Source organism: Oryza sativa, chromosome 5, assembly GCF_034140825.1.
Source record: "Oryza sativa Japonica Group chromosome 5, ASM3414082v1".
NCBI lineage: Eukaryota > Viridiplantae > Streptophyta > Magnoliopsida > Poales > Poaceae > Oryza > Oryza sativa.
Genome location: NC_089039.1, coordinates 25562641 through 25587012, shown reverse-complemented (window position 1 = coordinate 25587012; position 24372 = coordinate 25562641). Strand labels below are relative to the sequence as shown.

The window sequence follows — 24372 nt, the reverse complement described above, 5'->3', positions numbered from 1 at the left end:
GGCGGGTGCGCGCGTTCTAAGCAAGTGTTGTATTTTTTACCGTGTGTCTCTAAGTATACGCTGTTGTACTCTAAAAAAGGTTTTTTCCAAATCTCCTGCTAAATTTTGATTGCTATTTTTAAAAATATTTTAAAATTCTACATTCTGGCATGATTTTTTTTATGGCTTAAAGCAATATTCCAAACATCATTTTTTTTTAAAAAATATATTATACGGTTTAATTCTCCTACAAATGCAGGCATTTGTACTGCCCAAGACGCCAAATTGTGCAAAACAGGCCTGGGCCTCCTGGCACAGATTTTTGCTGGGTTAAGTTGGCCTTCTAGGCTTTCGGCGCAGTTGTATGAACAATTTCCTCCACGAAAAACGTGATGATTTATTAATGTATAATTAATTAAGTATTAGTTAAAGATAATTGAAAAGATGGATTAATATAATTAAGTACTACCTCCGTTTCAGGTTGCAATGCTAGAAAGTTTTATAACCTGAAACGGAGTAAGTATTAGTTTATAGCTTTCATATTTTTTTCGCAAAAATATACCATTAGTAATTCGAAAAGAGTGCATGCGAAAAATGAGAAAATTGAGTTGTCAAAGTGAAAAAAAGAACTCAGCCTAATCCTATCACCGATCAAGATCATGATTCGTCGCCCAAAATGCACAAGCCTACTCTATATATTCCAAAATAAACAAAGCATAATGTGATATAAAGATGTTCAGATTCATAGTAATACGATGTATCGTATTTTAGACTAGATTTATCTATTTATTTTGATAGTGGGGAAGTACCTTCCTGCACGACACTGCAGCAGAGGGTCCCGATAACGATGACCCTACCTGCCAGTCAAAGTAGGTTGCTTGCATTCCACCACGTCAACCTCCACGGGAGCTTTTGAGGCAAACCTTTGCCTTCCGTTCGACGCGACACGCGAGTCATTGCTGCCACCATCTCCCCTCCCAATGACAGGTCGGCCCCACCACGCAGCCCCCACCACCGTCGTCTCGCCACGCCGCGCCGCGCCGCGTCCCGCGGTGCGCGCCTAAAATGCTTGTCGCTTCGCGCCACGGCGCTCACCCACGCCGCCGCCGCGCCGGAGGGAACGGCGTCGCCGACGAGCTCGCGTTGCCACTCGCGGGCGGCCTCGCGCTACTCCTCGCCTTCGTCACCGCCGCAGCCGTGCTCTCCGGTGGCGACCGCCGCGAGGAAGGCGATCGCCGCCGGCCGGACCTGCCAGGCGGCGCGGCGGGCCCGCGAGTCGCCATCTTCTCGGCGCCGCTGCCTCCGCCCGACAGCTCGCCGGCGCGGCAGGAGCTGGCGGTGCGGTCCTGGCTGGCGCTTCCGGGGAACGTCAGCGTCGTGCTCCTCGCCGCCCACCCGTCGGCTCACGCGCTCGCCGGGAGGCTCGGCGGCCGTGTCACCGTCGACGCCGCCATAGATATCTCGTAAGCATTCAACGATCTCTGAACCGTACAGAGAATCGTTGTCTCGAACTTAGTGTCATTCCGTTTCTTGGTTCAGGTTCACCGGGACACCATTCTTCCACTCCATTGTTGCAAGAGCTCAAGCTGCTGATTCCGACATCTGCGTTCTCGTCGACGCCGAGATCATCCTGCTCCCGGAAACCATCACATTGCTGAAACATTTCAGCAGAAGCGATCTCGATTGGCTCGTTTTTTCAGCGTCACGCAACATTTCTGCTTTCCCCTATCATCTCGTTGACAATGGGACGCAATGGGCGGATGAACATGGCAAACAAGTCAGCTTCAAGAAGGTATCTTTACGTGTAACCATGGCGATCAATCACAGATTCAGATAGATTCATAAATTCTCATTTAATCTAGTTGCTGAGCAGATGTTCTTCCATTTCATCCATTAGTTGCAGGAGAATCAGTCTGACAAGTGGGCAGGACATGGCAGTGACAGGGGGCTCATTGTGGCATGGAACAATCCAAGCACTCGTATGGTTGCAGGAGTAATGCCTTCTTTTCTGAATGGAAGAGGAGTACACAATTGGTGGCTGATTCATGAGGTTCTCTCATCTGAAACTAGACTTGTGTTTGATGCAAGCAATCTTGTTCTTGGATTATATCCTGAAAATTTCAGCGAAAAGCGCAGCACGAGCACTAGCAGAAATGTTAGTAACCCTGATGGATCCTGGGAGTATGATGTCAATCGACATCTAGCTGCACTTTATGGATCGTATTGCTATGAATTGCCAAGAAGAAACTCCCCCATGGTGTATAAAGTGGTGAAGCAGTTTGAAGATTATATGTTTAGTAAAAATGAAGGGCCAAACTTGTCAAATTCTGTCATAAACAAAGAACAAAATGTACATCCAGAGGGAGGTAGCCTGTGTGAAAAGGAGATCAGCTACTCATCAGCAGTTAATTTGCCACATTCTTTAGAAATGCTCCTTGAACTTGTTGCTGACAAGAACAGGTCCGTTGTTCTTGCTGTGGCTGGTGCAAGTTACAGGGACATGCTTATGAGCTGGGTGTGCCGCTTGCGCCGTCTCCGGGTTACGAATTTTGTAGTCTGTGCTCTAGATCAGGAGACATATGAGTTTTCTGTTTTGCAGGTAAAAGACCTATCACATGCTATTCATGTCTGATATGTAAACATCCATATCATACTCAAATGTTTAGTTCCCAAATATAGGGTATGCCGGTTTCCAGAGATACATTATCACCAAATAATGTCAGCTTTGATGACTGCCACTTTGGAACCCAGTGTTTTCAGCAAGTGACCAAAGTCAAATCAAGGATTGTTCTGAAGATTTTAAGACTGGGATACAATGTACTATTGAGTGATGTCGATGTGTATTGGTTCCATAATCCAGTGTCGTTCCTGCACTCTCTTGGCCCCGGCACATTTGCAGCACAATCAGATGAATTCAATCAAACTGGTAAATTATACAAATTTCTCTACTGTTCAATTTAGTCTCCCATTTGTTAGATTTTCCTGATAATGTACTCCTTGCTCGTAACATAATCAGAACTCTTTCTCATTTTTTACAGGACCCATAAACATGCCACGCCGGCTGAATTCAGGTTTCTACTACGCGCGATCAGACGACGCCACCATCACCGCAATGGAGATGATAGTAAAACATGCAACAAATTCAGGGCTATCCGAGCAACCGAGTTTCTACGACATCTTGTGCGGGAAAGATGGCGCGAACCGCATTGGCGACGACAGATGCCTGGAGCCCAGCACGAACCTCACCATCGTGTTCTTGAGCCGGGACATGTTCCCCAATGGAGCTTACGGTGGCCTCTGGGAGAAGAAGCATGGTGTGAGCTCAGCTTGCAGGGAGCTTGGGTGTGTGATCATACACAACAACTGGGTGAATGGGAGGAGGAAGAAGCTGCATCGCCAGATGGCCTCTGGGCTCTGGGACTATGATCCAGGCTCTAGGCTTTGCCTGCAGAATTGGAGCAATGCAAGTAGATTCAGCGTTCAAACTGATGATCCCGTTTCATATGATTCATGACATGTTCAACATTCCATAATGAAATTTCTGCAATTTCGGGAATTTCGATACCCATTACAATATCCTGTCAACCGAAATTTCGGCAATTTCCGAGATTTCGTTTCTATGGTGCCCAAAAATGATTTTTGATTTCCGAGATGTAGAAGCTTTTTGGTGACTGACGAAAGCTGCACCGATCTTCTGTTTACGATTGTTTTACAATCAAACGTTCCTCTCCTACTGTTTATTAATAACGGCTGCAGATTCTGATCCCACTCAAAAATGCATTCCTCTTCTACATCATACGAAGGTTCATATGCTTCTGTAATACAATGGCGATTCTGAAACTGAAAACGTTCAGGAATTGCTTCTTTGTTGATTTTTCTACCATTTATTTTGGCACAGTTTATATGCCTGCAAAATTAGACGAACAAGCATAATCCGTATCTGTATCTTTGTTTATTTTTTTTATTTTTCTCCCATTTATTCGGCATTCGATTTGCCTGTAGAATCCGACGAACAATCAGAATCCGAATCCGTATCGTTCTCGGACATGTCAAGCTTTTCCCGCTCAAACTCAAACTCGGACTCCGACGGGCGTCCGTTAATAGCAACCACGCATGGAAGACGTAGCAACGTAGCATGCTCGGCGGTGGATTCAACCTGCGCCTCGTGCCCTCGTTTCCACCGGAAGTCGAAGCTCCAATGGCGGCGGCGGCGGCGATGGCGGCGGTAGCCATGTCAGGCTCCATGGAGGCTTCTCCGGCGGCCGCGGTGGTGCCCTGCCGGCGAGACATGAAGCGGCGGTTACAGGAGGAGATTGACGCGGTGCGTGGCCTCCTCGGCAAGGCGGAGGCGTTGGTGGCCGTGGCGAGCGAGGACGTCAATGGCAGCGCGGCGGCGTCGGCGTCGGCGGTGGCGAAGCGCTCCCCACGACGAGTCCGGTCGCCTCCTCGCCGTGGTAGGAGCAATCGCGAGGAGCTCGATCGAGCGAGGGATCGTCGCCATGGCGGCAGGAGCGATCGCGAGGTGTTCGATCGAGGGAGGGATCGCCGCCATGGCGGCAGGAGCGATCGCGATCGCGAGGTGTTCGATCGAGGGAGGGATCGCCGCCATGGCGGCAGGAGCGACCGCGAGGAGCTCGATCGAGAGAGGGATCGCCGCCGCAGCCGCAGCCGCCGCAGCCATTGCGAGGAGCTCGATCGAGAGAGGGATCGCCGCCGCCGCCGGAGCAGCGATCGCGAGGTGTTCGATCGAGCGAGGAAGATTCCTCGCCGGCGGCCGCACGAGGCGGAGTCCGAACCGCGCAAGATCGAGGCCGCAGCGGGCGCGCCGCCGCAATGCCAGGCCAAAGACGGCGAGATCGCGCCGGCGATGGACGCGTCGCCGTCGCTCTGCGAGCGGGAGGAGGGCGAGATCGCCGACGATCATGGCGCGGCACTGGACATCGACATCGACATCCCCCGCGGCGGCGCCATCTCTCCTCTAGTGGTGAACAAGGCTCAGTCCTCACCGCTCGCCAAGAACGACGACGACGACGAGCTCGTCGACATCTCCGGCGAAGCCTCCCCGGTCGCAATCGAGAACTTCCCGGAAGCCACTAAATCGAGCATCAGTCCGAGCAGCGATGAACCCTCACTGGGAAACTACTCCGGCGACGACGACGACGACGACGGCGACGACGGTGAGAGCAGCAAGAAACCGGACACGACATGTCTTCCCACCGAAGCCGCGGCGACGGCGACGACGCCATTGGTGGCGGCGGCGGCATCACCTCCAGCCACACAGACGAGCCAGCTGATCGCCATAGCCAAGGAGAAGCAGAGGCTCCGGCGAGAGCTCGAGAGGAGGGCGGCGCGGGAGGCGCTGGAGGCGATGGCGAGGGCGGCGCGGCCGATCCGCGACGACATCGCCGCCACGGACATGATGCAGCTCGGTCTCTTCGAGACGCAGTACATCGTCAGCACCGAGAAATCCCAGGATAGCCTGCGCCGCGGCAGCGGCGGCCTGCTTCAGCAGCTCGGCTTCTTCCTCAAACCAGAGTATTCATGAGAGCATCGAGCAGAGCAAGTAGTTCTAGGCTTCTAGCCTCTAGCTGGGCAATTACACAGTTTTTCAACCTCCAGCCATCTAGAGACATTTAGTTTATCATTCATGGTGAGAAAATTGAAGAGGGTGCTCCGGGGTATCCATGGGTCTCGTGGGTGGGACTCTAGTCCCCCCTGCACCCACGTTGGATCCGCCCCTGGCTAAGAGGAATGTAGGTATGTGTTCTTGTGAAATTGGGATGGAATGATGGATCATGATCATGATCTAAGTGTGTTCTTCGATTCTTTCACTTGCTCTCAGGATTGCAAGCCTTGATTTGAGCAAGCTGTGTCAATGCGATGTAAATTAAACCATTGATTAGTTTGCACTTGCACCCAGTTTGTGCTGGCAATAGCTCTACTAGATGTTACTGTATTTGTTTCTGATGCTGTGATATGAAGTTATGAATTGTATTAAACAATCATTTCGCCTTATTTCAATTAGGCTTCTGTATATGCACGAGAATTTGGGATTCGGAAAAAACAAATTCACCTCAGAAACCACACAATTAGAACGGAAACAATTTTCTTTTAAAAAAATAAAACATTTGGTTTGCAGGCTTGCAGCTCATTCCAGAAAGATAACTAACATGGTATACAATAGTATTCCAGTGCTAATCAAGATCAAAGTCATACTCATTAGAATCGTCTACATGAAACGCTGGAATCTAAAACAGGGTAATAGTAGCATTCTTAACAGTACAGAGGTTTCTGACACCAGAAATTTGCTAGTTATTCAGCTTCGCGAATTGTGGAGAAGGGATAAATAAGCCTACCATATCTCATTTCATCTTTGCTTCTGTAAACAGAACATGCTTGTTTACACGTGGATCATACTTCCTAAATTCAAGCTTCTCTGTGATCCTCCGAGGGTTCTTGCGCTTGACATAGAAAAATCCAGTTCCAGCTGCTGAAACAAGCCTGATAAAAATCGATGCACGCTTTGCCTTTCCCATCTAGTGGTTATGAAGCCAAAGAAAGAAACTGAAAATTGGATAAACATAAACATCAGTAGGGAATATTTAACCAACCAAAGTAGTCACAACAAAAAGAGCAACAAACATAGAGCAAAAGTCAGAGAGATCAAAATCACATACAAGAACTACATGATAAAATTTCAAATTATGTGGATCATTTAATTATATGACCTCTTGTGGAACTACAGATTCAAGACACACAGACAGCCAACATTTCTCACTTAATTATATGATCTCTTGTGGAACTACAGATTCAAGACTTAGCAGTATGTTTTACCCTGGGGAAAAAGTACATAAAAGGATCAAAGGAAACCAACACAGTTCGGACTACTTTGAAGAAAATAGGCCAGATTCAGCTAATGTGAATAATCTCAGACCCATGGTGTTTCCAGTAGCTACATCATAATGGCACAAATCTTGCTGAATACAGTAAGCTTAGTAAAAAACCGAAAGCCTTCTGATTTTAGGTGTCCGACGGGATCTTACAAGCTATGGTAAGAACCAGAAATGGAACTGAAATATAATCCAAGGCAGGATTGTCTAGCTTGACCCTGCTCACGTGCTGAACAGGGCACATAGCAATAGCAACAACAGTAGTGCTCGAATAGCGTATTATTCAGCCCAGTGCAGATCATACACAACCAGAAGATTTAAAATTGAACTCCAAAAACTTCTACGCACAATACTTCACGAGACATGACTCATGGTCCAAAACTAATGAACAGCCAATTCAGTTCACATAGTCCACTTGATCTAGAACTACAAGGGTAGTAAGATTTCCACAAGGCAGTGAAGATAATGTCCAGCTAATGTAGCAGCATATGCATCACAAGTTTAGTTATACAAAATCCATATCATGAGACATTGAAGCTGAAACTTTTTTTCTCAAACAAATTCTTCTTCATTCGTGTACAGGTATGGCTAAGTAGACGACGCAAGAGGGAAGTACTATCTATGTCACAGCTATTTCGACAAATAACTTCCACGCTACCACTAAATCTTAAAAAAAAAAAAATCTAATCGAAACACCGCTATAGCAAAGGAAAACGAACAACACACATCTTTGAATCTCCAATCTAATGGAAACCAAACGATTAGCTACTGCCGCGATTCCGAGCGCGCGAAATACGGATGGAACCCAAACCTTAAGAGCGGAGGGGATCGATGATTTACCTTTATCCGAGAGAGGAGGAGGACACGGACGGGCGGGTACCAACGGCGCAGGAGCAGGAGGAGGTGTGAGAGGGAGGCGGGTGATCTCCGTGGAGGCGGCGCAGTCGGCGCGGTGGGAGGCCGGTAGGACGCGGCGGCGGCGAGAGAGCGAGGCGGCGGCGCACTCGGCGACAGAGGAGGAGGAGAGCCAAGGAGAAGGGAGCTGTGGAAGGGGAAGCCTCCTCTGCAAGTGGACCTGGCCTGGCCCATTTAACTAGCATCTGTAAAGCCTATGGGCCTCACTGAACCGGCCCAAATCTAACGTGACCAACGATACTGTTACTTCTGAATTCACCTATATACTCCCCTCAGTTTCAAATTATTTGTAAACTTTACTCTCTACAACTAAGCAACTGCAAATTCTGAATTCATCTGCCCCCTCAGTTTCAAATTTATTGCAAATTCTGAATTTATCTGCCCCCTCAGTTTCAAATTTATTTGTTGTTCTAGTTTTGTCATAAGTCAAACACTTCTATCTTTGACTGCCAATATATGAATTTCTGTAAATTGATGGTCAAAGATATAAGTATTTGACTTTGGATAAAACTACAAGGACAATAATTTGAAACGGAAGGAGTGCTCTAAGTACATTGCTATCCTCTAAAAAGTTTAACATTATACAACTATTATCATTGAATCAGTTAGTCGTTAGGTATAAGAGTTTTTTTTTTTAAAACAGGAGCTATAAGAGTACATAGTACTGGTAAACTTTTACAGGAGAAGAAAGAACAAATTAGAATCAGGAGCGGCAGTTCACAATAATACTAATAATGTACAGCATTCACAGTTGCAATACAATCTCCATAGCTCACTCTCAAATCTACACAAGGGGCAAGAAAGAAATGCCGTGGACAAAACTGGGGATACGTCACCAGAAGAGATAGAAGAAAAAGAAGAGAAATGAGAAGAATCTGTGCACCCAAACTTCAATTCTATCTGTGGAAGTAACCTGCAGCCTCCCAAAACCACCTCAAAGATTTACAGGCAGGCAGTCACCTTCAATCCTTTGGACCAATTCCTGCAGATGCCTGATTATGTACAGACCAACACACCATAGCAATCACTGATGTCACTAGTTAGCTCAATCGGAGTTGTTCATCCTTTTTTGAGCTTCAGGAGACTGGAGCTAGTACATCTCTTGCCTTCTCAAGGCTTTTTCTTCATCGGGGTTCCTATCATCCTCGACGTGCTTCAGTAAGTCTCCGTTTAATCTTGCTGTCAAGGAGGGAGACAATGGTGCGTATATACCTACATCGTGAGAAAATTTATGTGATTATAGGCATTACTGAAAGGAGACTGAATGTCTGATGCCATGTAGAAAGGGATTGTTAGGGTTACAAACTTCTTGATTGCGGAATCCTTTCATAATCCTTCGTCACATGTAACAAAATGGTACCAGACAACACAACAATCAGACCACAGATTTCAGAAGTAATGCTTCCAAGGCTTTGACCAGACCAATCCTGCACCAATTATTAGAGTAGAGTGGGAAATTGGGTTAGCTCATAATGTCAACCCTTAAATCTCGAAGTTGATGGAAAATTAGTGAAGATAGTATGATTTCGTTTTACTCCAGTGAGCTTCAGGTATAAGCTGAGACAAATTTTATACTTGCCAACTAACACAAGAAGATAAAGTATTCTGTTCAATCCATCAAAGATATGTTCCATCAATATTTTCCGATGTACATAGGCCCAGTTGGTTGAAGCGAAAAAAAAACTGGAGTTACGGTGAAAACATTTACTCCTACATGGGTCCAAATCCTTTTTTTCTAACCTTTTCATCTCAAGGGGATTCATGGCGCTCCTAGCAGATACTAAAATGGTGTGGGTATGGTTTTTAATTTGAAGTAACATGAATGCTGTAATAAGGTGTAGTGCCAGTAGCTTTAGTACATAGTTGAAGTGTACATAAGAAACAAAGGCAGTGATAGGAAGCTTTTGAAAAGGGTCCCAGCAAGAGATGAAGCTAACTAGAAATCAAGGATATTCAGTTTCTTTCAGAAAATAACTTGGGCATTCAAATCATCTACCAAATGAATGGCTGCAGTACAAGGAAACAAAAGAACTTATATTACCTTGAACATTATGACGCTTGCAAGTATTGTTAGTGTTGTGAACATTACATAATAGATTGGAGATACAATTGCAGTATTAAATGTATCAAGTGCCTGGCGAGAAAAAGTACAGTTATTCTGTTACACTGTAAGTATGTGAATGCTGCTAATACAATAAAACCTTTCTACCATAATACTCTGCATGACGAAAGAATGATGTTGAAGATACGAATTTTACAATTTTAGACACTGACACAAGTGTTATCAATGCAACGCCAGGGGAATTTTGCCTCTAACTGGTTATCCAGATAATGCAAAGCAGAAGTCATAGAATTGATAACAACAATAGAACCAGTAGCTAGAATGGAATGGTGAAGTAAGACTAATCTAAATAGGTTTACATGATACCAACAAAACATATCTCCACAAATTTGTGAAAAGCATTCTATTGTTCAGTTGTTGATAAGAGTGACATAATACTGCTTTTGACATAGTATATGATATAGCAATAATTCTTTATATTCAAATTTGGCGCTTTATTAATCAATCCCTGACTAGCTGGAGTACTTTGACAAAGAACATATAAATATCACAAACCTATGGTATCAGTGCCCTAAGGGCATTAACAAACAGACCTTGTTCAAGTAATTCATCTGTGTTAGCACACAAGTGGCCACTATAAGCACAAAGAACCAAGTCTCTGGATATACCAACTGATTTGTCCCCTCAAACGTCAACTTTAAGGATGTACCAAGAGCTTTAACACTCATTACCTGAATATATGGACAAACATTAGCAGACCATTAGGGAGAGTAAAGTCATTCAAAACATAAAACAACCAAGAATACTGCAATTGATGGTATAAGTGACATTACCGAAAGAGAACCCATCAAAGAGCAAATGGCAGTGTAGATCAACACATTTGACTGCCCATATAGAGGGGAGAAATGGAACACTAGCACGAAGACCACCACTATAACTGAAGCAACATATAGCAAGAAAGCTGCAAAGGATGATGGAAACATCTCAATTAACAGATATCACTTCCTTATATCAAGAACAAATCGTTTTTTAAGGGTACCGGGAATTAATACTTTGCTTACAAACAGAATCACACCCATGATAAAACGATAATTCTCACCAGGCTGTATCGCCATGTTCCAGATTTCTCTAACTGAAGTAATCTCTTGCTCCTGAGGAGCATGAATAACAATCACCACTGATCCCGCGATGCACATAACACAACCAAGAACACCAAGCGCGTGTAACCTCTCATTCAGGATAAAATGTGCCAGCACTGCACTGAAAGCGAAGACACCGCCAAATACACACACTACTCTCAGTATCACACTTTCCAATACACAATTGCAAAAACAAATTACAGCTTGCTGTATGTATGTAGTACTTCACCTAACAATTATGCTCAGTGCTCCAAGAGGAGTAACAAGAACCGCGGGAGCGAAGGCGTATGCGACGAAATTGGCAACTTCTCCCACAATCACTGAAAGGAGAGAACTTAGTTCAGAATCACCCACTACTCAATAAACATTGCTCTTCATCTGCTCTACTGAAATCGAAGAAAGAAAAAGAAAAACCTTACTGGTGATCATGCCAACCCACCATAGAGGCTCCAGGAGGTACGAGTACCCACCAACCCCTGCACAAAACCAACCAAGAAAAGTAAGCTTCAGAAAACGAAAAGGAAAAAAGAACAGGAAATCGGGATTGGGGAGGCGACCTGCGCGGATGCCGGAGGCGACGGCGGCGCGGCGGAGGCCCTTCTTCTTGATGATGAAGCTGGCGCCGATGAAGCCGCTGGAGAGGAGCGCCAGGACGATCCCCTTCACGTTGTCCGTCGACAACTCCTGCCCTCCTCCTCCTCCTCCTTCCATCCGCGGATTGAACGATCCGAACTCCACACCAGATTTCCCTCCAAGATCGTCGCTTCTCGGGGCTACTTTCCCCTACAATTCGGGCTGTTTTTGACGACGGGAATGTGGTTCTTGGATGGTTTTTCCGCGTAGGATTTTGTTGCTTGGAAGGAAGAAGAGGGGGAGAGCCGAGAGCTGATTGGCCAGGAGGGCTCCTGCTCCTCTCTCCTGTGTACAGGATGGAGGAGTAGGAGGAACCGAGGAAGAAGCCAAAGGAGGATTACGAGACGAAACAAAACACGGTGATTAGGCGTCGTTTTCCCCGTGGAAATTTCTTGAGAATTGAGATCGTAGCCTCCTTGTTTAGACTGGCTCCGTGACGGCTGACGGAGGGGCTTTTAACTATTTGCCACTCTTACGGATGTTGCTTAATAATTTGCCACTAGGCCCACATGTCATAGACACATGAGGGCCCACATGTCATTGACAGGGTGTGGCAAATCGTTAATTGCCATGTCACAAGAGTGGCAAATAGTTAAATTTCCCGCTGACGGAAGGGTCGAGGGTGGGAGTCACTTGTCAGAAGAATATTCCCATGGAAAAAACATTAAGGGCAAGTTTTATAGAATGGGTAGTTGTCACATCTAATTTTATCCATGTAAGATAAAATGTGATATATATAATACACCACATCTACACCACCTCTATCATTTTAACCCAAATAATTTTATTTTATTTGTTTGTCCAATCCCCTCTTTCTTTCATCTCCTTTTTCTTGGGGTTTGTGTGGAGGTTGCCTCTTGTATGAGGGGTGGCTCACCTTCTCTTTCCTTAATTATTACTTCCACCTTATCATCCAATCTTACATGGCCGTTTTAAGGGCAATACATTAAGCATCATATTACTTGTCCTAAACGAAGGGTTTATCCACAAATACTAGGCCTCCTTTGAATTGGAGGAATAATGGAGGAAAAATAAAGGAATTAAAATCCTACACTATTCATGTCTTTGATTCGTAGGAATGAGAAAAGGAAAAACATAGGAAACTTTCCTATTCCTACGATTCTAGAGAAAAACGTAGGAAAGTTAGCATCCACTCTAACCTCTTGGAAAACTTTCCTTGAGTCTATCTCTCTCATCTGATTCCTGTATTTTTCCTACGGTCTAATCAAACGGCTATTCCTGTGTTTTTTCTGTGTTTTGCAATTCTCTGTTTTACACTTGCATTCCTATTAGAATCCTGTGTTTTTAATATTCCTCTGTTTTTTCAATCCTACGATTCAAAGGGGCCCTTACTTTAAGAAATACGTTAAAACGTAGATGCTCACAGCACATGTACAACTATCTCTGAAAACGCAGGTCACCTTATCTCTATAAATATCTCTGAAAGGCTACACTGATATATTTTGAAATTTACGAAGTTGCCATAGTGGAAGACTAGGTTACCATATCTTGATATTGATAATATCTTGAAAATATTATCAGTGAATATTTTAGTGTATGGGGCGAATTAGTTTAAAGTATGATGAAGCAATCGTTGATGAATGGATGCGTCTAAGTTTGTGAAGCAATATGAGTGTACATATAAAATTCGGAAACAATGCAAAGTGGATAGTGGATACATATAAAAGTGGTGCTTGCGTTGCGTTTTTAGGTAGAAAATAAGTACCATGTGAAGCACATGTTGCAAAAATGCTGGGGTTTTCATGGCAGAAATAAGCGATAAGCCGATAACGTAGCAAAAAAAGAAGTACTAATGACTTGCTACAATTGCAATGAAAATAAAGAGTCAATTACACCACAGATTCACAATAGTTGACAAACGAGATAAAAAAAAAGAGAGGTCTATATAATTAACTCACATAAATAGAAATACACAGTAATTCAATCATCAATTGAACATATGGCTTATGAAATTGCGGTAGGATAAGTAGCAAAAGCATGATGTTCCCTTGTCACTTTGTCAGTCATGAATCATAATGCATGTTCAAACATCTACCGTAACTAATGACAGACTGGCATTGTACAACAACATTTCAAGGTAAGCTGCAAACTAGTCGAGATGTCAATCAGCTGAACGGTGGCTGCTCAGAAGGGGTGTCAAAGCATAAGCTGAGCATGGACAACAGATCTGATCCGAAGGGCTCTGTTGGAATGGAATTCTTCTACTCATAAGCAGCTGATGTGTCATTGCCGTAGCATATCACGTAACTGAAGCACTTGCTGTCGTTGTTCTGGAGGCAGCATGTTGATCTGGTCAGGTGACATACTCAAGACTTGCTGTACAAGCATCTTTTCCATCTCAGGCGTCAACTGATTGAAAGACAAACATGTGAATAGTTCATTCTATGGGAAAGGGAGAAAACACAACATAGACAACTCCAATAGTTAACAACAGGCACTTACAGGTGCTTCAGGGCGAGCCGAATGGATACCACCAATTCCTTGGGTCATCTGTCCGGGCAAGCCAGGCAAATGCCCAGGGAAATGGGTGCCAGCTGAAGAGGCTTCTGCGTTACCACGCCCCCATGGAGTTGATCTATCCATTTGCATACTTTGAGAATTGTAGTGTGAGGCAGCATGTGAACTACCCTGTTAAAACACAAAGATTGCACGAGTTATTTTACCCCTAAGCATATGATGATCACATCACATCAAGAGTGCAACAGTAAAGCTGTCCAAGTAGCAGATGTAGATGATAATGTTACCAAACATTTTATATAGGCCTCTTGTATGCAAACAGTACATCTTTATAGGATGAAAGATAAGAAATATCATTCATATAACTAAAGAGTAGTGTAGATCACAGGTCAGTGCTCCATAGATAAAAGATCCCACTGTCAGTCATCAAATAACCACACCATCATAGCAGTAGGTACTAAACATTGGACACAATACTTATATCTGCATGATACTTCAAGAGCTAAAACTCTTGTGATCTGATGATAACAAATAAACAACACATTTTTCTTCATCAATGTAGTTCATACATCCAACCTTGAATAGCAAATGTTGAGCAAACACATCAACTTTAATGCGCAAGGGAAGATAACAAAATATTAACACTGACCATATCTTCTATTAGTAGACAAGAAACTGTACCTGGTATAGCTGGGGTGGTGGCTGGTTAGGCAATGGCGGTGGCTGGTTAGGCAATGGCGGTTGACCTGTAAGGAAGGAAGTTTGTGGGTTCCCACCAGGCTGAGAAATTCCAAATATGTTTTGGTGGTCAGTTTGCAGATCATATCTTCAAGTTATCAGGAAATTAAGATTTGGTCCAGAATCTTACATGAAACATTGATTGTTGCAACATGTGTTGAGGAGCATTTGTATGACTCAAGCCAAATGAACTGGGTACTTGCGGATGCATTTGGTGTACGAAGGGCTGCATGTTGGGAGGCCTAGGCAACTGGGGCAATGGTGGTTGTAACTGTTGGTTAAACATACCAGGATTTTGCAAAGGTTGCTGTGGCTGACTATGAACTATTGGCATATGTGATGGAATATTTGAATACTGTGATGAAACATGAGGAGGTAGGGTAGCACTTTGATGCTGGGATGTCTGAGTTGTTGATGTGGGAGGCATTTGATGGATAGGATAACCTTTCGCTTGTGCTGATTGTTGTGGATTTGCTGACATAGCTGGGAGGTCCAAAGACGATGCCGGATTAGACGGACCAGATGAAAATGGGCCAGAAGGTTGTATGTTCTGCTGACTGGAAGGTAACTGAGGTTGGGGAAAACTAGAATGATCTTGAACTGTAGGTTTAACTGATGAAGATGGTGTTGCCTGCACAGCTGCAGGTTGGGCCTTGTCTGAAGATTGTGCCTGCGATACAGCAAGAACTTGATGATGATGATAAATTTCAGTTTATTATTAGCAATTCAAACGCTAAATGTAAAGAAAACTTGAATAACTCAAGTTACATACAGTTTTAGGAGCTTTCACCATTCCAAGTACTACTTGCGCCTGCAAGAAGAAAGGCATATAAGGAAAATATTTTGCATGAATGCATATTTGTAATTTACTGATTGAGCAAGAGAATGCAGTTGAATGTAGCATACACATAGGTTGTTAACACCACACCAAACAATTTATATTGATCAACTGGAACACAAACGTGTATATGAGAAAATGGGATGTTATGAAACAAGCTGCTGGGAAACTATAGTTAAATATTATACAAGAAGCCGTCGATTCAAATGCAGATGATTTGCTAAACAAAAGAAAAATACTGAACTATGCAGTAGACATTCTTCTTCATCCGGTTATTTCACATCGAAACAGCAGGGACTTGGTGAACATATTATGATAAAACTAAGAAGAGAAACATAGCATGTTACCAACATTAATACACTAGAATCCCATGTGCTAATTAGAATACTGAACTCATCATGCAAAGAGCAGCCAACACAGTTTTTGCTGCATAAAGTCCATCATTATCTCTCGATGCCAACATCAACATGAATTTGGCCTAACTGGATGAGCAAAAAGTCTCTCCCTTATCGGTTAAGAGATTTCCAACTACTAAACTAGAGCTAGGTTCTCTTGTTATGGAAACGAATCTACTCTTTTCTATACTAACCAAACACGAAATCTTACACTTCATAACCAGAATGAAACTTCACAAAACCCTACAAATCTCGAGATTTCGAGAGCGGTCGCGCCCGAGAAGCACCAACCCATCCACCTTTCTCCTAGATAATAAATAAACGAAAACCAACTGAAAGCGCAGGACGCGAGGAATCTCACCCGGAAGAGAGCGCGGGTGACGTCCGGGTTGTCGACGAGCATCCGGCGCACCCTCTCCTGGTCGTGGTCGATCATGACCTGCACACGAGCATCATCGGCGGCGGCGCCGCACCAGAGACCGCTAAATCGGTGAGAAAAAAAATCCGAGCGAAACCTAGACAGAGGTAGCGAGGCAGAGGGGCTATAGGGTTGGGGGAAGCGGGGGCGCACCTTCATCTGGGACATGAGGTCGTACATCTCCGGGCGGGACATGGCGGAGATGTTGGCCGCGAGGGCCTCGCCCGCCGGCTGGTTCGCCGCCATGGGAGGGGAGGGGAGGGGAGGAGAGGAGCGGCCGGAGTCGATGCGGGAGGAGGACGGAAGGCTACCGTGTCAGGAAGGTTCGAGCTGCGAGCCTCGAGCCCCGAACTACCGTTCCGGCCCAACAAGCCACGGCCCAGAAGTCTAGACCTTCTTGGGAATCCCAGCCCAGCCCAACAAGAAAAAAGCGACCTCGTCGTCCATGGATCAAGGGGTGTTTGGTTAATCGCCACGTTTTGTCGCACCACACTTTTGGCACATGATTTGTTAGTCATATGTTTGGTGCATTGTCACAGTTATAGTTTGTCATACTTTTCAAATAGCACGTCCCACACGCTATAAACTTAATTTTATTGCTAACTTTACCACACTTTGTGGTTAACAATTTATCCACCACACTTGTATAACTGTCACAACTTGCCTAACTTTTTTTTTAAAGTGTGGCCAACAACCAAACACACCTTAAAACTATATGTAAGATATTTTTATCATGGATCTACATGTCAGTGTCCCTAAAGTCACCGATTGAGCCGTCCGCTGCTCCAGTCTATCTCTGATGAGTTCCCAACAAATTTCGAGTATCTCAAGCAAGTTCGAGATGTGCATCTTAAACGGTTTTGTTCAAAATTAACCAAATTACATTAAAAGAAATTTGATGGTCTCAACGTCTCGCTAGGCTTGAAATTCAATGGGCAATCGAGATATAGGGGTTGTTCAGATTATAACCAAAATAAACCTTACTAAATTTTTGCACTGCTAAAATTTTGGCAAGTTAGCAATATTATCAAAATTTTGATAAAATTTCTTATGTGTTTACTAAAAATTTAGCAACAAACTAAATATAGACACTTTTGACAACTTTACCCCAAAAAAAAGTATAATTGAAAATAGGATCAATTTAAACAGCCCGTAGTTCTATTGCCTCTTCCACCACAGTTGTTTGAAACAGAGGAATGGTAACGCAGCGGCAGCCTCGTCGTCGTTGGTGGTGCTCGCCGACGACGACGATGACCACCTGCCTCGTGGATCTGCAAGGGCTTGCTTCGTCCGCTCGCAACATGCTGTTGCTGGTGCGTGCAAGCTTCGATTTTAAGCAGTATAAGACAAGCAGAGTACTCACTGTTAATCCTAAAGTTTGTATTGCATACAACTATTGTTGCAATTTGAGAGGTTCACAAAACTAGCCAACGTTTCTCTGAGTTGCTTCTTCCCTCCAAATACAAATGCTACATGTTGCAATTGGAATACATATGTATCGCGAAATATAAGATATAACTCTCTTTGAAACAAATACAGCTTAGGAATTCATGCAGATCATGCAATATACTAATTTACAACCAAAAAAAAAAAAGATCCAGGCTGAAACAGCTGTTGCCAGCCGAATACGTTTTGTTTTTTCACACCTCAGAAGATGCTATTATCAGCAAATATGCAAGAAAGCAAAATTTCAGCGCATGCTGAGAGCTACTGGCATGCAACTAATTTAGTAGTAGCACGCACAGCACTGAAAATATTCAGCGATGTTCTTGAAGAAAAAGGCGGTCAATCTAAGATGGTCAATCTTGCATCCTTGCACTACAAAATGGTGGTTTGAACGTTGATATTTAGCTAAATGTTTGCAACCTAATCTGACAATACTACATGTTATCATTTCAATTTTTCATCGCAGTCAACAACTTGACTTGAGGTGCTTGGAACAGGCTAAATACGTCCTTCCGAAAAAAAAAATAAAGGCAAAAAACTAGGATAGATGAATCAATTGGAGCTTCATCCTTCCTGCAGATTAGGTCCATTATTGTCTCCATATACGCCCATGTTGTTTTTGCTCTTGCATACGCCTGTAAGATGGCAAGATAATGGTCATTTACAAGAAACAAGTTTTGTATCAAATAACTACTCTAATCTCTTTAAGTAAATTGTTGTAGCTTCAAACAAGTATCCCAATAAGCTGTAGAAGTCCTCAAAGGTTCGCTACTTATGCATTACTGGGGATCCTTTTTTATACATGCATTACTTCGGAAAATACGAAACCACATCCACATGTATGTACATGTAGCTATGTAGGTACATCCGAATCCTAGTAATCCATAACACTTCAAGAAATGTGCAAGTCACGACAATTAATAGACGATAGAATAGCCAACTAAAGAATATTGGTGCACATTTGATAGTGGTCATGCCTAGACTCAACCAGTACATATGGTCCATGGAACACCATTTTCTCCCTTTTACAACTAAATTTAGGTTTTACAAAATTCCTAACAAATTTTCAATGTCAGTATGTCCATAGCATGATTCCACTTTCGTTCTTTGAGTGTAACCTTTACTGGTACAACGTGAAAACACTATACATCAGGCTATGTAAAGGCAGGACTAAATCTAAGCCCAGGTTAGTCAACCACAACAAGTAATATATACTATCTCCGTTTCAGATTATAAGTCGTAGTCAAAATCAAACTACTCTAAGTTTGACCGTCAAATATAGGAGTAATATTTACAACGCCAAATTAGTTTCATTGACTATACTTTTATATAGTATATTTGCCTTGTGTTGAATATGTTACGACTTTTTTCTACAAACATGGTCAAACTTAGAGCAGTTTGACTTTGAAACGACTTATAATCCCAAAAGGAGGGAGTACTCTTTAAGCCTTACCATATGGAAGGGAAATTTTCCTTGTGGAAGCTGGGAATCATAAGATTTATTGTACTAGTTACAATTTATTTCTACCAAGAATGTTTAATGTCGACTAAAAATGTGCCTTGTCACCCCACAACATGTACCACACATGAGGTACATCCGTAAGTTAGTGAACTACAATGAATACTGCATATTACTTTCATAATTACTCGTAAAGAAGTCATGCATATATATTCACAGTTACAGGCATCTTCTGTTACCATGGAGAGAAACATGATCTTACCTCTGGTGTTCCTTTGAACGCTCGATAAACTCTGCAGCAACATCACGACCTTGATAGGAAGCAAGCACAGTCCTAATATCAGAAGGTCTCACCATGGCAACATCTGCAGTACATGTTGGCTTTGTCAACATTTAAGCACTTGATTCCATTGTACAACAAAAGAAGAACCTAAAACAACATGCTAGTATATCACAGGAGAAGGATAGGAACACTTACACTCTAGAAATGGGATCAGATCCAGCAGCTGGGTGTCATCAGTTTCAAGTTTCCAAGGTTTGATTTGAACACAATTTTCTGGCTGTAAGCAAGATTCAAGAGCGTGGCTGCTGATGTAAATAACTTGTGCAGGATTTCTATTCAACTTTGACAAATCCTGGTAAAACATGATAAAAAAAATATATTAAAAGGTAAAGCACCAAACAGTACGAAACGGAAGTTGACACTACACCATGCCTTAGTTAGATGTGTTGTAACATTTTTCTTAGAAAAGACTACAGGGTGTACATGTGCTGAAACAGAATAATTATCTTTATACATAGCATATTGAATATAAGCTATAATGTTGGTTAGGTGAGGAACCAGCAGTTCAGGAGCCATGCAGAGGATGAAGGCACATTTGACATGATTAGGCAATGGGGAAGGATGGGGTGCAGAACCAACCATCAGCAACAATATCCCAAAGACTGAAATATTTAAAGCAGCAAACAAGTATGCGCCACACATAGAAAGGTTTTCTATAATCAAGACACTAGTATTCATTTACAATATAAAGATTGCTAAGATGATACTGCTATGCTGATGCTCATTTACATGCTTTGATGGCAGAGTCCCTCACTTTAACTAGGGATTTCGGGAGACTCTACGTGCTTATTTTGGAGTACATAAACTGCAAAAAAGATGATAGAATGGAGATGGGATGATGAATAAAAATATAAAATGTATGATACACTATTCAGGTGGGGCTCTCTAGACAATCATCAAGGAATGCACTTCATTGTTGAGAGCCATAAGTCAATCATCCACCCAGTATCCTTACCCGATAATGTTTACCATCTTGATACTTAGTTGCAGGTCTTGACAACCTGCCTGTGATGAAACCCTTTGTGTCCAGCCTTTCAAGCACAGGATCAACATACTGCACATATAAAATTATATTATGGAAAATCAGTATGGCATAACACCCTAAAACACAAAACATTCAAAGACAGTTAAGATCAACTTACCATAGGCATCTGATCAGAATACACAACAACTTCATAAAATTTCCCCATGTGTTCTATAAAAGCATCAACTCCTGGCCTCTTAAAAGTCCTCCATCCTCTTTCACGCTGTACAAGAAGAAACAATACTATTATGACATTTCTGGATAACACAGTAAAAACATACAAGAAATAGCAAAGCAGTTTAAGCATGGGCCTTCAAAAGGAGACCATGAAAACACATGGACATGATTCTAATTGATGTCAACACTCGTTCCATTGTGTTATTTCAAGGAAGTGGAGAATCTGGTGAGGAAGCTCCACTCCAAAGTACAAACAATGAAACAGCTAAGCAGAGAACCAATTTCTGGTAACACAACATATTTGTTTCATTATGAATAATACAATGCACATCTTCCTAACACGTTGGAAAGATGAAAATAACGTGTTAATGGAAATGAAGAAAATACAAAAAGGTATAATATGTAATTAACATATGGCAAAACTGTCAGTTTTCATATAGTGTGTATAATAACTCATTTGTTAGACAGTGTCAGATGGTGGATAAATATTATGCTGTAATAAAAATTATATAGCAGGGTAAAGCGAACCAAATTCCACTTCAACTTGACCATGTTTGTGGTAAATTATCATGTGCAACATGCAATACTGATTTCCATACCACACTTTGCCTAACACTATCGACCCCACTGAGTTTCATAGCATATTATATCTGATAAGTAGAACAAACTTCGTTCTCCAATTCATCCAACAGTCTTATCTCAATTTCTTATTAGAATATATTTTTTCCTGTGTGCCTGTATGGTGGGATTAAGAATCACTGTCTGGACTAAAATAACATAAGTTATTTCTACATCAGGTCCAATGCTTAGATCATATCACTCAAAACGGATTTTTCACAATAAACAAAAGGACTGAATTATCTTCTTCACTATACCAGCCAATCAGAGTAAACGAGTGTTTCATTCAGATCAAGAACTAGAGTGAAGATATGCTGATTTAGAGGATCAAGATCCGGTAGCAGTTTGTCTGACGTGGGTTCAGCAAAGCCCTGAAACAGACATAGCTAGTCAGTTGTAAATATTTACTGGAAACATTTATAAAGAACATTGAGAAGCTTATGATTTGTAACTAACCCGAATATGGTCCTCAATTGTGTGTCTAACATCCATGTAGAATTCTATTGCTGCAACAGGAGCTACAATAACAAAATGTCTAACATCAATATTAAGAAGGTGCCAAACAGAAAAAAAAAATGCAATCAACAAACTAAGATTGAATTCAACAAATAATCTGGAGCATAAATATGTTCAAGCTTAGAATAATAATATGTATAAAGCAATTAGGTAAACGCCTAAAAGCTAAAAGGATCATTTGGTGATTATTTTTATAAGGATTTAAACAAATCTATATATTAAGGAACTTATTATGCACTCCCAGTTTCAGGAGAGCAGGATTACATACTGCCACAAAGGATATGACCTACAATGAACACATTATGTATTGTAACCATTCAACAGCATTTCCATTGTTCTTCCATTGCATTCACTGAGGGCAATTCTGTAATCACTGACTACCTACAGTAGCATACATGCAATGTATTGATACAGCTTAATAGTGAATAATTGTATCACCCTTCAATCAAATGCTCTGAAAGTGTGCCCTGTGCAGTGGTAATTCCTAAGGACACCAGAATAATAAAAAAGGAGTATGTCATGTAATGTACCTTTCATAGCCGTCGAGTAAATCATAGCCTGGAACTTCTGCACACAAGAAAGACCACAATCATTAAGTATTAGACATAGTCCACACTCAAATTGAACCTATTTGCTGCAGAGAACAGTTCTTGCTCTTGATCTAAACCAACGAAGAGGCAATCACTTTTCACTGCATGTTTCTATTTCATAACAAATCCATCTTAACATTATCATTTGTGCAAAGTTTTAGTGAAGGCATAAGAACACTAAAATTAGCAATTGCTTCGGGACCTTACTTTTGATATATTACTTTCATGCATTACAACAAACTGAGCTGACAATAATATATTCAGGGTAAAATACTTAAATTCCCAGCTCAGGTGCCAATAGAACCCTCCTTCCCATACCCCGGTGTTACACTCTTACAAAGTTACAATATCGCATCATAGGATTAATAAGCAACCATCACTCCTTTATACATGGAGTTGGTACCCCGAATATCTTAAGATGACACTACCTCAAATTCAGAGGCGTCCTCCGCAACGGGGCGCGGCGTAGTCATGGCCTTCCTGAACTCCCGCGTCTTCTGATCCACCTCCTCAAGCGTATAAGCTGCACGCAAACGAGACGGAGACACACACAGCACTACAAGTCAAACGCGCCACATGCTCAAACCAAAAAACGCCCAAAACAGAACACCCTCCCTCCTCGCGCGAGATCGCGACGGGATACCGCGGGATCATACCGTAGCTGGAGTACCCGGCGGCGCCGAGAGCCCCGCACACCGCCGCGAAGGCGCCAAACTTCAGCAGGCCCCACCGCTTCGGCGGCGGCGCCGGCTGCTCCCCCGCGCCAGCCGCGGCAGCGGCCGAGGCGTCGGACGCCCCCGCAGCCGCAGCCTCTACCGGCGCCGCCGCCGCCGCAGCCGCCCCGGAGGAAGCGGTGGTGGAGAAGTGGGGAGCGGCGGCGGAGGCGCGGGGGAGGAGGAGGAGGGCGCGCGATCTCGCCGCGCGGGTCACGGCCGCCATCGCCGCGGCTTGCGAGAGAAGGAAAGGGGGGAGGAGACGAGAGAAAATAAAAAAAAATAGAGTCAAGAGAAATCGCGGGGGTGGGGTTTAGGTTTTGGTTTTTAGTGGAGGGTTTAAGCGAGAGAAAAAAAAATAAAATGGCGACTTGGACTCTGCGCCTCAGCGGCGCTGTCGGTTTCCGCGCCGCCCGTGTCATTTGGGCTGGGCTTACATGGGCCCATCCTACTTCCGGCCCAAATTGGCAGCAATGTAGGCCCATTAAGGTGGACAGAAAGGATTTGGGTCGGAACAGGCCGGGAGAATAAGAAACACATATTGGGCTGGATGTGGCCGTTTCAGGCTTTGGGCCCACTTGTCAGTGTTAGTTAGCAGCATTCACTTTCATTTTTTCCATTCGGACATCGTGACTACCTCGACAAATTTTCCGATAGATATTATAAATATAGTATAATCACTAACTTGCATGTAACTCTAATGTATTATCTTTTTCTCATAATAATTATATCTCTAGGATTTAATTTATCCTAAAATAGTTGTTAAAATATTAACTATCTCATCAATCATTTCTCATTCAAAAATTTTCTTATTCTACCCTCAAACACCTTCTCACTCTTACCTATACACCATTTAATCACCATTTAATGAGAGGTGCCATAATCTTTCTTATCAAATCTTAATATAGTACTGAACAACCTATAATTACATAGGAGGGAGGTAGTAACTTGTATATAACTTTCAAAAATATCTCAATAACATGCTATTTTTATGAAATGGA

The 24372-nt window shown here is 43.0% G+C and overlaps 5 protein-coding genes across 6 annotated transcripts; 2 read left to right on the top strand and 3 right to left on the bottom strand.

The window, feature by feature from the left end:
* Positions 1–920: 920 nt before the first annotated feature.
* On the top strand, positions 921–3882 carry LOC9271764 (beta-arabinofuranosyltransferase RAY1). The gene is made up of 5 exons (XM_015783265.2): positions 921–1442; positions 1519–1771; positions 1877–2578; positions 2659–2905; positions 3018–3882. The coding sequence occupies exons 1-5, from the start codon at positions 1045–1047 to the stop codon at positions 3491–3493; spliced, it is 2076 nt and encodes a 691-aa protein (XP_015638751.1). The 5' UTR covers positions 921–1044; the 3' UTR covers positions 3494–3882.
* Positions 3883–4112: 230 nt separating this feature from the next.
* LOC4339303 (uncharacterized) lies at positions 4113–5993 on the top strand. The gene is made up of 2 exons (XM_015783268.3): positions 4113–4558; positions 4718–5993. Exons 1-2 carry the CDS (start codon positions 4115–4117, stop codon positions 5522–5524), a joined length of 1251 nt encoding a protein of 416 aa, XP_015638754.1. The 5' UTR covers positions 4113–4114; the 3' UTR covers positions 5525–5993.
* A 2488-nt stretch (positions 5994–8481) lies between these two features.
* Positions 8482–11934, bottom strand: LOC4339301 (probable magnesium transporter NIPA6). Of its 2 annotated transcripts, XM_015783262.3 has the most exons (9): positions 11543–11934; positions 11405–11461; positions 11215–11305; positions 10946–11106; positions 10680–10807; positions 10440–10577; positions 9826–9918; positions 9091–9211; positions 8482–8996 (listed from the first exon to the last, which is right to left on the bottom strand). In XM_015783262.3, the coding sequence occupies exons 1-9, from the start codon at positions 11694–11696 to the stop codon at positions 8875–8877; spliced, it is 1065 nt and encodes a 354-aa protein (XP_015638748.1). In that variant the 5' UTR covers positions 11697–11934; the 3' UTR covers positions 8482–8874. The 2 variants fall into 2 exon arrangements, with proteins under 2 accessions (XP_015638748.1, XP_015638749.1); XM_015783263.3 differs by lacking the exon at positions 9826–9918.
* Positions 11935–13503: 1569 nt separating this feature from the next.
* Positions 13504–16775, bottom strand: LOC4339300 (cleavage stimulating factor 64). The gene is made up of 7 exons (XM_015783261.3): positions 16639–16775; positions 16429–16506; positions 15607–15645; positions 14965–15504; positions 14778–14876; positions 14082–14267; positions 13504–13988 (listed from the first exon to the last, which is right to left on the bottom strand). Exons 1-7 carry the CDS (start codon positions 16729–16731, stop codon positions 13863–13865), a joined length of 1161 nt encoding a protein of 386 aa, XP_015638747.1. The 5' UTR covers positions 16732–16775; the 3' UTR covers positions 13504–13862.
* Positions 16776–17981: 1206 nt separating this feature from the next.
* On the bottom strand, positions 17982–23671 carry LOC4339299 (mitochondrial import inner membrane translocase subunit TIM50). The gene is made up of 10 exons (XM_015782072.3): positions 23315–23671; positions 23087–23181; positions 22599–22635; positions 22009–22070; positions 21810–21923; positions 20876–20980; positions 20689–20787; positions 19869–20025; positions 19653–19755; positions 17982–18566 (listed from the first exon to the last, which is right to left on the bottom strand). Exons 1-10 carry the CDS (start codon positions 23595–23597, stop codon positions 18521–18523), a joined length of 1101 nt encoding a protein of 366 aa, XP_015637558.1. The 5' UTR covers positions 23598–23671; the 3' UTR covers positions 17982–18520.
* Positions 23672–24372: the final 701 nt, after the last annotated feature.

Excerpts from the sequence above, each read along its gene's own strand:
- LOC4339299 (XM_015782072.3), bottom strand. The coding sequence starts at position 23,597 with ATGGCGGCCGTGACCCGCGCGGCGAGATCGCGCGCCCTCCTCCTCCTC. Across the intron at positions 23,182-23,314 it reads CGCCGGGTACTCCAGCTACG|CTTATACGCTTGAGGAGGTG; the intron begins GTATGATCCCGC and ends GTTTGCGTGCAG. Across the intron at positions 19,756-19,868 it reads TCTGATCCCATTTCTAGAGT|ATGTTGCCATGGTGAGACCT; the intron begins GTAAGTGTTCCT and ends CATGTACTGCAG.
- LOC4339300 (XM_015783261.3), bottom strand. The coding sequence starts at position 16,731 with ATGGCGGCGAACCAGCCGGCGGGCGAGGCCCTCGCGGCCAACATCTCC. Across the intron at positions 14,877-14,964 it reads TGCAACAATCAATGTTTCAT|CCTGGTGGGAACCCACAAAC; the intron begins GTAAGATTCTGG and ends GGAATTTCTCAG. Across the intron at positions 14,268-14,777 it reads CACCACCCCAGCTATACCAG|GGTAGTTCACATGCTGCCTC; the intron begins GTACAGTTTCTT and ends GTGTTTTAACAG.
- LOC4339303 (XM_015783268.3), top strand. The coding sequence starts at position 4,115 with ATGCTCGGCGGTGGATTCAACCTGCGCCTCGTGCCCTCGTTTCCACCG. Across the intron at positions 4,559-4,717 it reads GGAGCGATCGCGATCGCGAG|GTGTTCGATCGAGCGAGGAA; the intron begins GTGTTCGATCGA and ends AGCGATCGCGAG.
- LOC9271764 (XM_015783265.2), top strand. The coding sequence starts at position 1,045 with ATGCTTGTCGCTTCGCGCCACGGCGCTCACCCACGCCGCCGCCGCGCC. Across the intron at positions 1,443-1,518 it reads GACGCCGCCATAGATATCTC|GTTCACCGGGACACCATTCT; the intron begins GTAAGCATTCAA and ends TTCTTGGTTCAG. Across the intron at positions 2,906-3,017 it reads AGATGAATTCAATCAAACTG|GACCCATAAACATGCCACGC; the intron begins GTAAATTATACA and ends CATTTTTTACAG.
- LOC4339301 (XM_015783262.3), bottom strand. The coding sequence starts at position 11,696 with ATGGAAGGAGGAGGAGGAGGAGGGCAGGAGTTGTCGACGGACAACGTG. Across the intron at positions 10,808-10,945 it reads GAACATGGCGATACAGCCTG|CTTTCTTGCTATATGTTGCT; the intron begins GTGAGAATTATC and ends CATCCTTTGCAG. Across the intron at positions 9,212-9,825 it reads CAAGCGTCATAATGTTCAAG|GATTGGTCTGGTCAAAGCCT; the intron begins GTAATATAAGTT and ends TAATTGGTGCAG.